Source organism: Ruditapes philippinarum, unplaced genomic scaffold, assembly GCF_026571515.1.
Source record: "Ruditapes philippinarum isolate M1 unplaced genomic scaffold, ASM2657151v2 ctg3490_1_1_1_1, whole genome shotgun sequence".
In the NCBI taxonomy this organism is placed as follows: Eukaryota; Metazoa; Mollusca; class Bivalvia; order Venerida; family Veneridae; genus Ruditapes; species Ruditapes philippinarum.
In genome coordinates, this window is record NW_026853212.1 from 98,091 (window position 1) to 111,237 (window position 13,147).

The 13,147-nt window shown below is 31.5% G+C and overlaps 1 protein-coding gene across 1 annotated transcript in view; it reads right to left on the bottom strand.

Moving 5' to 3' along the window:
* Positions 1-3,921: 3,921 nt before the first annotated feature.
* The window catches only part of LOC132736117 (dipeptidyl peptidase 4-like), a 44,524-nt gene continuing 35,298 nt past the window's right edge, over positions 3,922-13,147 (bottom strand). Inside the window, exons 16-25 of the mRNA XM_060723198.1 lie at positions 12,313-12,411; positions 11,832-11,907; positions 10,985-11,179; positions 10,451-10,502; positions 10,024-10,123; positions 8,940-9,004; positions 8,172-8,244; positions 6,942-7,015; positions 6,285-6,375; positions 3,922-5,695 (exon numbers count right to left, since the gene is read on the bottom strand). Coding sequence (XP_060579181.1) covers positions 5,625-5,695; positions 6,285-6,375; positions 6,942-7,015; positions 8,172-8,244; positions 8,940-9,004; positions 10,024-10,123; positions 10,451-10,502; positions 10,985-11,179; positions 11,832-11,907; positions 12,313-12,411 — 896 coding nt within the window. The 3' untranslated portion in view covers positions 3,922-5,624. The remainder of the gene's footprint in view (positions 5,696-6,284; positions 6,376-6,941; positions 7,016-8,171; positions 8,245-8,939; positions 9,005-10,023; positions 10,124-10,450; positions 10,503-10,984; positions 11,180-11,831; positions 11,908-12,312; positions 12,412-13,147) is intronic.

Consider the following 13,147-nt stretch of genomic DNA (forward strand, 5'->3'; position numbering starts at 1 on the left):
CCAATTCAAGACATATCTGTTAAAAAAAGCCTGCTTATCAAGAACAATAAGAAAAATGTATATTTTTAAAGCCTGCGTCCTTTTCTCGTACGTTAAGAGGAATCCTGTGATGCGTGTGTGTGGTCGCATGGTCACTTTCTTTCAGCATGTCCTTGATGCATGTACGAGTATATGGTCGTATGGTCACTTTCCTTACAGCATTTCCTTGATGCATGTATATGGTCGCATGGTCGACAATCTCTTCTTTTTTTTTCAAAAAAATTTCGGTACGAATCAGCCTGGTGCAAAATCTTAATGGTCTTAAAAATACTTTATTTAAAAGCCTTAGAAGGGCGTTGTTACTTCTGTTTACGAATTGTAGATGCCTAAAAAGGTCGTTTTCACTTTCAAGGACTTTTTCTCCAAGATTCAACTATTTTTATACTCGTAATTAGGAGATATTATCCTAATTAAAACTTGACAATTATTAAAAAGAAGTTTTGAAAGCCTACCCGGGAGAAATAAAAAAATAATTAGGACTTTGTAGCATCTTATTAGTTTTTAATAAAAATAGCAAATAAGAATTTTATTTCTCGTTATAAGTTTTTTTTAAATTCTTATAAGGACATGCAAAGTCCTAATTAGTTTTTAAGCATTAAAACACCAACACAGTAAGATCATAAAACGGATTTTACTTTAACTTTTAGAGGAAAACTTCTGGTGCCCCTACAAGTACAGCTGATACTGTCTTCCAATATGTTAACCGCTGGCACTGTTTTCTTATATGTAAACCACTATACCGCTAGTACTGTTTTTATATATGTATACCGCTAGACCGTCAGTACTGTGCCAGTACTGTTGTCTTATATGTAAACCACTATGACGCTTGTACTGCTTTCTAATATGTAAGCCACTTTACTACTGTTTTTATTTATGTAGTCCCACTATACTGTTTTCTTAAATGTAAACCACTATGACGCCAGGACTGCTTTCTTATAAGTAAATAAATATTCCGCTAGCATTGTTTTCTTGTATGTAAACCACTCAGCCGCTAATACTGTTTTTTGTTTGTAAACCACTTCACCGCTAATAATGTTTTCTCATATATTAACCATTTTACCGCTGAAACTGGTTTTTGTTTGTAAACCATTAAGTCGCCAATGGTGTTTTCTCATGTATAAACCATTTACCGCTGACACTGTTTTTTGTATGTAAACCACTCAGCCAGTAATACTGTTTTCTTATTTGCAAACCACTCAGCCCCTAATACTGTTCTTATTATATATAAACCATTCAACCGCTGATACTGTTTTCTTATACGTAAATCACTATTCAGTCAGTACTGTTTTTACATGTAAAACCACTATACTGCTAGAACTGTTTTCTTATATGTAAAACCACTATACTGGAAAAAACTGTTTACTTATATGTAAAACTACTTTTGCGCTAGAACTGTTTATTTACATGTAAAATTGCTATACCGCTAGAACTGTTTTCTTACATGTAAAACCACTAAACCGTAAGAATTGTTAACTTATATGTCAAACCACTTTACAGCTAAAACTGTTTTCTTACATGTTAAACCACTATACAACTAGAATTGTTTTCTTACATGTAAAACCACTATTCCGCAAGAACTGTTTACTTAAATGTAAAAACACTATACCGCTAGAACTGTTTTCTCACATGTAAAACCACTATACCGCAAGAACCGTTTTCTTACATGTAAAACCACTATACCGCTAGAACTGTTTTCTTACATGTAAAACCACTATACCGCTAGCACTGTTTTCTTACATGTAAAACCACTATACCGCTAGCACTGTTTTCTTATATCTAAACCACTTTATCTCTTTTATACTGTTATTTCATGTAAACCAATATACCAACGGTAATGTTTTCTTATATGTTAACACCTATATTACCGGTAATTATTTCTTGTTCGTAGACCAGAACTTCTTGCATATCTTTACCTCAAAACGGATTAGTAATTTTTTGTAATGGGGCCAAATGTATTTATGTACAATTTGCGAAAATATAGCATGTTCATCATTTTTTGGACTTCAGTTAGAGCACTATTGCTGTATGTGCAACTATGTGGTACAAGCACGAATTAAAAGAACTCCACCGAGTTTTCCTTTGACATAACGTGACTCGAAATATTTTTTCCGAGATTTGTATAGCATTTGATGTAGACTCGGTTCGAAATTTTTACGTCTCTCCCTCACCTTAGCCCGTTTTGACCGAATAATCATTTTATTGTAAAAAATGACCTAAATATAATGAAAATAGTTACAACGCCTTTCACTCAAATACGGCTAAAATCGCACAAAAAGATCGATTTTTAATTTAATTTCGGAGCATATTTCTTAATCTTCTGTTGCAGATTTCCATTAAAATTGCTTTACTTGATCTTTATTTCATGCTTTCCAGTGTTTTATTGTAATATATCAGATGATTATATTCTGATAAACCACTAGTGAAATTTATAAAATATAATTTTCACTGTAGCCGGACTATATCTGGATGCGGATGAAAAGAAAATCATAACTAAATGAAATAACAAGCAGAAATAATTGCCGTCATGCGTAAATTTTGCTTCTTTAGGAAAAGACAGTCGATGTCATCATACATCATGTAAAAATGTAACAAAATAAGAGAAAATTAACAGAACTATATTTCAAAGTTGATGATGTGACGTCATGATATGATGACGTCACATAGGAGAATACGTGACGTTACGCGGCAAAATCAGTAAAAATATACTTAAAATCCCTTAAAAAGCATGAAATAAAAAGAAAATTTATTTGTTTTACATATAAGATTGAAATATATTTCATTCGTGAACACCAGCTATTATATTTTCACTCGTGGCTACGCCACTCGTGAAAATATTGCATCTGGTGTTCACTCAGTGAAATTATATTTCAATCTTACATGCAAAACAAACAAATATCCTCTATATGTTAAAATTTCAAACTTTTTTTCAGGATTTTTTTTACTCCAGTTCCTTTAAATCGGAGGAAAATATAAAAAACAACAAATGATTTATACAAAAATATTTTATTACAGTTAATTCGTTTACAAAACAAAGTAAACAGTACAAAATCAAAACAAACTCATATATTCTTTTATTATACAAACAATTATATTATCAAACAACCTTGTTTTATACCTTATGTACACTCGTTTTACATCTGTTTATAATCTGTTTATTTGATGTATTTTTTTAGAAAATAAAAGAAATATGCAATGGTTATATATATCCTTATTCAGCTTTGCTTAGATCAATTTGTTTTTTTTAAGTGTAAAATTCTATAACTATATCTTACTTTGGATTCAACAAGTGGGATATCAGTCACGGACGGTTTATTTATACGAACAAATATATATCACTAACTTATTTCATTTAAGGTAGTCTTACTGTAATGTTTTCCCGCCAAAAAATTCTAACATCTTCCCAAGCGTAGCAAATCGGTCATTTCCGGAACGTTTTTTTTTTGAAATATTGGGTATAATTTCTTTACAATCACTTATCCTTTATCGCTTTGTACTAAATTCCGATAATAACGAGTAAAAAATTATTGAATATCAAAAATTGTGAAAAATAACGTCCCGGAAATAACTGATTCATTACGATAATTGGCCAATGTTAGATTTTTTGGCGGGAAGGCATGACAGTAAGACTATCTTAATGCAGTAATATTTATAATGACACTTCTTAAGTAATAGAAAGAGCACCGAAACACGAGGCTATCTGATTTGTACGAGGGGGCGTAGCCCCCGAGTATAAATCAGATTGCCGAGTGTTTTGGTGTTCTTTCTCTTTTGTATCATAGTCAAACATGACAACACGTTCCCTGTTGTCATAATATGAAACCCCCAAAAAAATTAACCAATGAACGAGCATTTGAATATGATAGTTCTGCCCCTTTCCCAATCTCTGCCGTCACAATATGTAAACCCCGGCAAAAATGAACCAATCCACGGGCATTATCTGGAGTGCGGGTAACTGATACCCGCACTCCAGTTACCGCACTGTGCATGTATATGTATACGATTTAACTCTGACACTTTTTCAACAGAAAGGTACCCAAACTATGATACAACTGATATTTTACTCGCTCTACGTCACAGGTGGATTGTTATAATTTCCATGTTTGTTTTAAAAACCATAAAACCTTTGCCTAAAGCTGTTTGGGCTATATAATCTTAGAACCATTTATATTGGGTTATATAATATAATAAATGTAAATGATTTCTGGTTATATTAATTGATTGCTCGTGTAGATTTCATTTTTCATATCGTTATTTCAATACAATGTTTTTTGTTGTTGATTTTTCGTCATTTATATATAGGTGGATTTCATTTTGCAGATCCTATGTAAGCTATAAAATTATAAAATCTATAAATATGTGTGCCCTTATATTTGCGTACATGTCTAAAATATCACCGGGGCTGGTAATAAAACACTAATTTAAAATATAAAATATGACCAGTGCGGCAGCACTAACTTATATCTCTTATTTTCATTAACAAATATGTTCAATTTATATTATATATATATATATACATGTACAAAATAAATCAGTTCAATAATTTCTTGAAAAGTAATGATTCATTGTCCATAAAACGTTGTATGTACATTACATACATATAATCTGTCTATATGATAAATAAAAAGCACTATTGCCCAGGCGATAAGTGTGTTACATCGGTTTGTTTCATAATCTAAGACTTCACGTTATTATATTATCCAGAGGTTGATTGTTTTATTTCATAACTCAACAATTAGACATTTTATATTATTACTGAGCATGTATTTAATTCGATTGAATTAAACAGTGACAATCCATCTTAAGTTTTGATTTTTGACATACAATTACGTTCCCAATATGGATTGCTCTCCAAATATGGAGGAAATAAATGTATGTATCTAGTTTATAAAGATGATGTTTTCCAAAGAACATTTTTAGCCGTTGGTCACAGTTTTACTATTTTATTTACAGTTTTACACTATAACGGAGCTGAACATTCTGTGTTTTCTGTGAATGGAAAAGCAATTTGTTCTGAAGCTGGAAATTTTACTATCCTATGAACCGCGCAGCAATTTGTTCCAAAATGGGGAATTTTATTATTCTATAAATAGAAAAGCAATTTGTTCAGAAGCTGAGAGTTTCACTATTCTGTGAATTGAAGTTAATAGCAATTTGTTCCGAAACGGAGAATATTTCATTATTCTATCATTATGACTGAAACAGCAATTTGTTCCGACTCTATGACTGAAATGGCAATTTGTTCCGAAACGGATACTATTTCATTATTCTATGACTGAAACACCAATTTGTTCCGACTCTATGAATGAGATGGCAATTTGTTCTGAAGATGAGAATTTCAGTATTGTATGATTGAATAGGAATTTGTTCCAAAGTTGGAAATGGTTGTAAAAGCAATTGTCTCCGAAATATGGAAAAGTTAATTCCATGTATGGAATAGTCAAATTAATTTGATCAAAACGCAAATTGTTATAAATTTATCAAAAATGTCTGTTTAATTATAATGCCGATAGAATTTCCAAGGAGGAAAAGTAATCCGCTTATATTAGCAAACATCTCAATATGTCTATTTCATTCAATACTGGAAATTATTCGTCCTCCATGTCGTCTTTTTCTGATGATTCTTTATTCAACTCATCAAGTCGTGTCCTGGTCCCTCCTGATTGAAAAAGATCAGTAAAAACAAGGTGATTAGATAAACATTTTCACATTTTCATATAAGATAAAAGCCCAGTTTAAAGCTGTATGTTTTAAATACTAAGATATGTTTGACAAAAGGCATAAAATGCTACTTATAGATATCATGGCATATCGTTGTTCAGTGTTTTATTACTAGTTACAGGAATAAAAATAGCCAATTTCAGTATATAAGTATAAAATAAATCGTTACAAAAAATTTGCACTATTCCTAATGGTAAAGAAAGAAGCGCTGTAGTTAGTTTAGTTTATACAAATTTATTTAAGTTCGATTGTGTCGCAAGATTTAAGCTTATTAAAACTCTCCCGAAACTGTTCCCGAAACCAACCATTATTAACCAATGATTGTATAGTTTAGTTTCTTGCACAAAGAAACAACGACTTGCCCCTGACAGGGTTTAAAGCCACGCTAATCGTCAATGCTGTGTTTATTGTCTCTATTTATACGTGATTTATATTTACAGATTCTGTTTCTTATAGCACAGTTCATAATTTTATTCTAAAAACAATATTTCATTCGTTAAGACAAAATTTAAGTAATGGGAGCCAACCATAACACTGGAAGAGGAAATCTTCTAACGTGTTCCATAGATGCCTGCGAGAGTTACCTCCGTTTATACTATGCTGCTGATCTGTGTAGATCTAAATATAACAAAGAGTATTAAAGGCCCATTAAGTCCAAATAAATGATTATAGAAAATATCAGGAAAATACTTGTAACCTTACATGGATTAATCAGAATGAATAATTGAAGAAATTCAGCAGTGATTTGCTGTGTTTCGAACCACACCGTTTATATTATAGTCATTTGGTGAATTTACAGCCTTACTGATGTAGGGAAAATCTGAGTAGAACCACCGAGCCCAAAGTTCATGATGAGATTTGAACCTACATCAAATGATATACATATATGAAACAGCATGCATCAATGTATCTCGAGCTTTTTTTCGCATTACAAAGAATATATTTTCTTCTGTAAAATTGTTTAGTTTCAAGTTATCAAGTCTTTCACGTAAGCTGTTTTCGTATCACTTTAAATGAACTTATCAATCTTATATGATAAAGGTGATAAATTGTCTGCCTATTTGTGTGTCAGTCTGTCTTCCTAATTAAATTAATAAAAGAAATCAATTTGTTATGTGTACCAATAAAATGTATATATCTTGCAATTTAATTGAAATGCGGGTCCTACAAATAGAAATACACACCTGAGATCGGAAATATACATTAGCTTCCGTAAGTGCCCGGATCAACTGAACTGTGTTCTGGAAATGAACATTATCTGAAAAAATAAATCATACATGAATATCCTTTCCACGATAAATCTTAAATGGACTTGTCCATCTTTCAATTTTGACATAACCATTAATCATTTTAGGGAAAGAAAATACAATTTATGTTCTGACTAATGTCTGCACTAGTAGTACGGATGAAATCGGTTTTCGCGATCAGACCAATAATTAACTTAATAGATAAAATAAGTTTTATGGCCCAAATGACAGCCGAGTTATTTTTTTATAATCTATCAAATCTAATTTTGAACAAACTGTAAAGAAAAGGAAAAGAGTTTTGTCAGTTATAATTATCAACCTCAAAACCTTTATGTTGAAATGTCTGCAATTGATTATTTGAAATTGAAAAAGAAAAATAATTTTGGAGCAGTACCTCTAGACGCTTGCAGAAATCATGATCACAAAATAGAGAAATATTTTTTTTTTACATTCATTATCATACTTAAATCGGTGTGAAAAAGGCAAGAGTTTAGCATTCAAGCGCTGTAGAGAAATATATTTGAGCTTGCAATGGTTTTCATTTACTTTAAGCTAATTATACTAGAAGTGTCAATTCTTTCTTTGAATGAAAAATAAATGAAAATAAAATAATAAAATGAGTTATATTAAGTTACATTAAGTTTTATTATATACTGATAAATGAAATATTGAGAAGTATTAATAAAATAAAATGCATATTTTCATTTTCCGTATTTTCACTGCAGTGAAACATATTTTCTGTATTTTCACTGATATCTTACCAGACTACTTTCTCCTAACTTCAGCCAATATACAAAATTTAAGTGAAAGTCTTTCAAATTGTCATGTCAAAAAAGATACAAATGTATACAATTAACATATTTTTTTAAGTTTTTTTCATAAATACAGGATTTATTTTCCGCCACGCATGAAATATTTATTTTCATACCACTCGATGAAAATAAATCCTATATTATTAATTTATAAATGTATAATAAATCCTATAATAAAATAAAGAAAGAACTTAAATATCCTCTTTATATTAAGAGACAGAGATAATATTTATAAATAATTATTAATCCTATCAATATTTTTATGTGTAATTTCTTCATTTTATCATCATTTTGACAAATGACAACTTATGAATTAACGCTAGTATAAGAACATAATTATATAAAGGTTTCTTACCATCCCCCGTACCATGTACAATCATAAACTTTGATTTCCTAAACTGTTCCGCAAATTTGGAAATGTTTGTCGCCTGAAAATAGATATACATGTATTTAGATATTTATCTCTAATAACAGTGTCTATATATTTTGTTGGTAAAGGGCTTTAAAATGAAAATCAACATATTAAGCTGCACATCTCAAAAAGTGATTATCTGAAATTAAAAAATGTAATATCGGCAATGTTTTAACCATTAAAGTAAAAAAAAAAGCATCACTAAAATAATTTGAAGTCTTAAACATATTATACCTAAATACTTTTGGATTATTGGCTGATGTATAATTCCGGTTTAAAACATAGCACATTAACTCGACTCCACTCTGAGTACATGATCTGAAAAATGTTCGAGTCCGTATTCTTGAACTAAGCAGAACTAGAGTCATTACATTATAAAAAAAATATCGCCATAACCCTAGTAAGGTTCGAACCCCTTATCCCTTGGTGTTAAGTTAAACACATAAACCACTAGGGTATAGCTGTCCCTTAAATTGATGATGGTGTTTGACATACATATGAGCCGCGTCACGACAAAACCAACATAATGCGTTTGCGACCGCGCAGTCTGATCAGGATACATGCTGTTCGTTATCAGTTTCTCTACTTGTAATAGGGTTTGTAAGCGAACAGCATGGATCATGATCAGACTGTGCGGATGCGCAGGCTGGTCTGGATCCATGCTGGTCGCAAACGCACTATGTTGGTTTTGTCATGACACGGCTCATATACCTCATATCCTTCCAGATTGTCGTCTGCGGATGGCATGCCCATGTATCTCTCCGTGTACACACTATCTGTAATATATAGACGATATTGAATGGCTGTAAGTTCGATACTGAATTTATTGAACGAGTTGAATGCGAGCCTGTGACGTGCATAATATAATTCTTTTTAACGAGTTCAATAATTTCAGTAATGAACCTACACGAATATCATATTTTATTTATCTCATAGCCCAAAATATATAATGACTGTTTAAAGTGAAAAAAGAATTATTTTTTTAAATGACGCGACTAGATAATATTCTGTACGCTAACATTTAGCGTTCTTTACTCTATGTTTGTAACGCGCAAATGACGTAACGTCAAAATATGTGCACGATTGTGCAACAAAACATTTTTACTGAGTCGCAAAAGCGGCACAGTATGTGATAAATGATAATACGTTGGTTTTCAAAGTTTTATTTTTCTGTTCGGTTTTACGTCGCACGCAATACCTCGAATTTCGAGCTTACTGGTGAAGAAATACCTCACTAAAGGCACGAACGGGCACCTGTGTCGAACCACCGAAAGCTGGATAGTTTCCTCATGTGAAATAATGCAAAAGCCCTGGCGAGATTCGAACTATCAGCGGTGAGGAATAAGTGGTACGAAGTAAACAACATTAACCACTCGGCGTTATGTACAATACTAATTTACAATACCGGAATATATTTGGATAAACGCCTGGAGAAACAATATGGCAGCGAGTCTAATGCGATTGTTAAAGTTGTGTAAGCGTCCAAATATACCCCCGTATTGTACTTAATGTTTAATGACCTGTCTATGTCTATATCCAAATTATATAGATTTGACTGACGCTGCAAGGCGCTTGCAACGTTCTTACTGGAATTCATAGAGGCCCAACCCATCGAAAACAACGTACAGTAATACAAGACATTATACGAACATGATTTATGATGACACATATACCATTTACAAAGTTTATTTTAATTAATACGAACATGATTAGTCATGACATATCTTATACTAATTATAAAGTTTATCTAAATTAAGAAATAAGACTTTTAATGATTGGATAATACGAAACTAACCGTAATATCTATAGTCGGTGACAGGGGCCACGGAAATCCCACAATCAAAGACACCCGTGCCACGTGCTAAGGCCAAACCAGTTAGAAATCCACCATAAGACTGAAACCAGGTTAATATGCAATATTTAAATGATACACATTTTATGATAAATCTCTTTTAGTAGCCAATAAAAATATTTATTATATACCTATAAAGGAAATACATGTATTGTCAAAATAATGTTGAAATAAAAATTTATTAAACACTTGTAAGAATAAATATTATTCAAAATATTTTATTTAATGTGAATTTGAAACACCAAGATACAGCATTTTCTTGTAGAACGCATCAAAAAATGGTAGCGTTGGTTTCTATGACAACTGTTACTTGTCGATGTGATGTGATAAACATAGAATATGTAGAATTATATCACAATAAATAACTTACCCAACCCCATATAGCATGTTTATCACTGACATACTTCAATTTGTTAAAATATCTGAAAACAAAAATGTTAAATTCCGGTGCATAACTCTGATACAATCACTTATAACGTGTACTAGGATTACGTGTACAAGGATTAGGTTACAATGTTAACACTAAACCGGCTGTGTTAGCCCTACTTTGAATGATTTTGGAGCAACGATCCATTCAAAGTTTCAGGACTTTTATTATTAAAATACAGAAAATAGGGTACCCGCAGTTTAGAGTCGGTTCAGACTGCACAAAAGGCGGCCAATCTCTTCCGGTTCAAACAAGTAAATTGGCATCGTTCATTAAAAATCTAAATTTTGCGAATACATGCATTACAAAATCATAGTTATGTTATTACATAAAATGTATCAACCCCACATTTTTTAATTTTGTATTCTCGTTCAATTATTCAAACACTATTTTTAAAAAACATGTTATCAATATAATGATATTATTATAATTAGGTTGCCTTTCAGATTTAGAAAATAGCCATACAACTTGATTTACCTTGCAGCAACAATAGTGTCGTCCACCTCTGTTGTCCCTAAATGTCTATAATTAGCATGTCTCCAAGAATCGCCACGCCCACCTGTACCACGTGGGTCAACATTGGCAATTATGATGCTGTGTGAGCTGGCTAAATATTCGTCCCAATCCAGTGTGAATCTCTTAGTTACCTTTTGAGAACTTGGGCCGCCATATCTGCAATTGGTATTTGGAACCACTTACAATATATTTATATATATACAATATATTTATATATAATTGAGCCGTGTCATGACGAAACCAACATAATGGGTTTGCGACCAGCATGGATCCAGACCAGCCTGCGCATCCGCGCAGTCTGATCAGGATCCATGCTGTTCGCTATCCGTTTCTCTACTTGTAATAGGGTGTGTAAGCGAACAGCATGGATCCTGATCAGACTGCGCGGATGCGCAGGCTGGTCTGGATCCATGCTGGTCGCAAACCCATTATGTTGGTTTTGTCATGACACGGCTCATATATATAAATTAATATATTCTTAAGATCTGTTGTAACACTCTTATATTGATAAACTATTTAGGGTTCCACGGGTATTGTTTTCAAAATAGCTTGTTCAAAATGACTTAAATATATATATTTTTAAAAAATATATATACTAATATGGTTTAATTATAGTGTATGGAAGACAAAATACTACATTGTTCACATTTTGCTACCTTTATGACAAATCATATAACCTTCAGCGCTACGTTCTTTAATTATTCAACAGGTCATATAACACATGTTTAACATTTCAAAAGAATTTTTAAAAAAGTATGGATTCCTTAGGGATAGTGAGCCTTAATATTTGAAAATCTCACGCTCTTACACATCTGTGAGCAAGTTGAATTTGATTTCTTCATCTTCTTTCAGTTCTACCGGCAGCTTCAACTTCGCCCACATCACTAAATTTGAAAGATATATAAAGTATAAGTTTAAAAAGAGCTATATATGAAATAATATGATATATAAACAGATACAAATTCTACAATAATTAATAACATTAATTTGCTTATTTTTTTAAAAAAAATTAAGACCTATTGATGATACTTAAGGTAGACACTTCATTTATATTTAAAAACAGAGAGCATACGGCCTATAGGTAACATCAAGAAACGTCTGTTTTCATTTTTATTGACTTATACGTCGCAGAAGAGGTCATTCTTTACAGCTTTACTTGTGGAGAAAGACCTCAGGTGCCCCTCCGTGCAATATTTAAAACAATGAATAAAAATAAATAAATAAATAAATAAATAAATAAATAAATAAATAAAAAACTGATAAACCATGTAATATTTACATTTACTTACTTTCTTTATCATTTAAGGGCACCTGCATAATTTTGGTTCTTGGAAGCGCAATTTTCTTCAACTCGTCGGCTTTGTCCTTATTGTCTTCAAATGTAATTACTTCAATAAAAAATAATTTTAATTTTATTAGTTATCGATGGAAAAAAATCATTTTTTTTTAATTTACAATTAACATATTACCCCCTCGTCCATTTGAAGTTATGTTTGGGGACTGTCCCAGAACTTTTCAGGCCAATGATCTAAAGTCAAAATAATTTAAAGTATTTTACGGTATAGATTTTGGTACGAATGTGTAGATTGACCTTGCTTTATATCTGTAGGTATAGTCATTTCCATATTAACCGCTTATATGCTAAAGATTGAATATTGTATTGATTATGTGTCTATTTGATACGCAAAAGCTTATTCTACAAAGTTTTAATTTAATTTGAGGTATTTCTTTAGGAATAAATAATTTTGTTATTGTAAAGAGGTGGTTGCTCTACAGAAGTTGTACTGTAAATATGTAGATTCCCAGAATCATGCCAAAACAACTGACGTAAAATGAATATAAACGTTGTTTGATCGTTGCCTTGTACTAACTAACCATTGCGGTTTTATTGGAACATGCCGGAAAATACAATACTTGGATGTTTCAACACAATCACATCTAAATTTTCATATCATTTAACATGTAAACTATTCATTTCATTCAATTGTAAATTTACATTTTATTTATATACTGGGATCTTTTAGACCGTAATACTTTCATGTGTAAAATTCGTGTGTGCATCGGGGCCTATTATCAAATTATTTCAATTATCACATGTTATACTATTACTCTAAAAGTCCAACA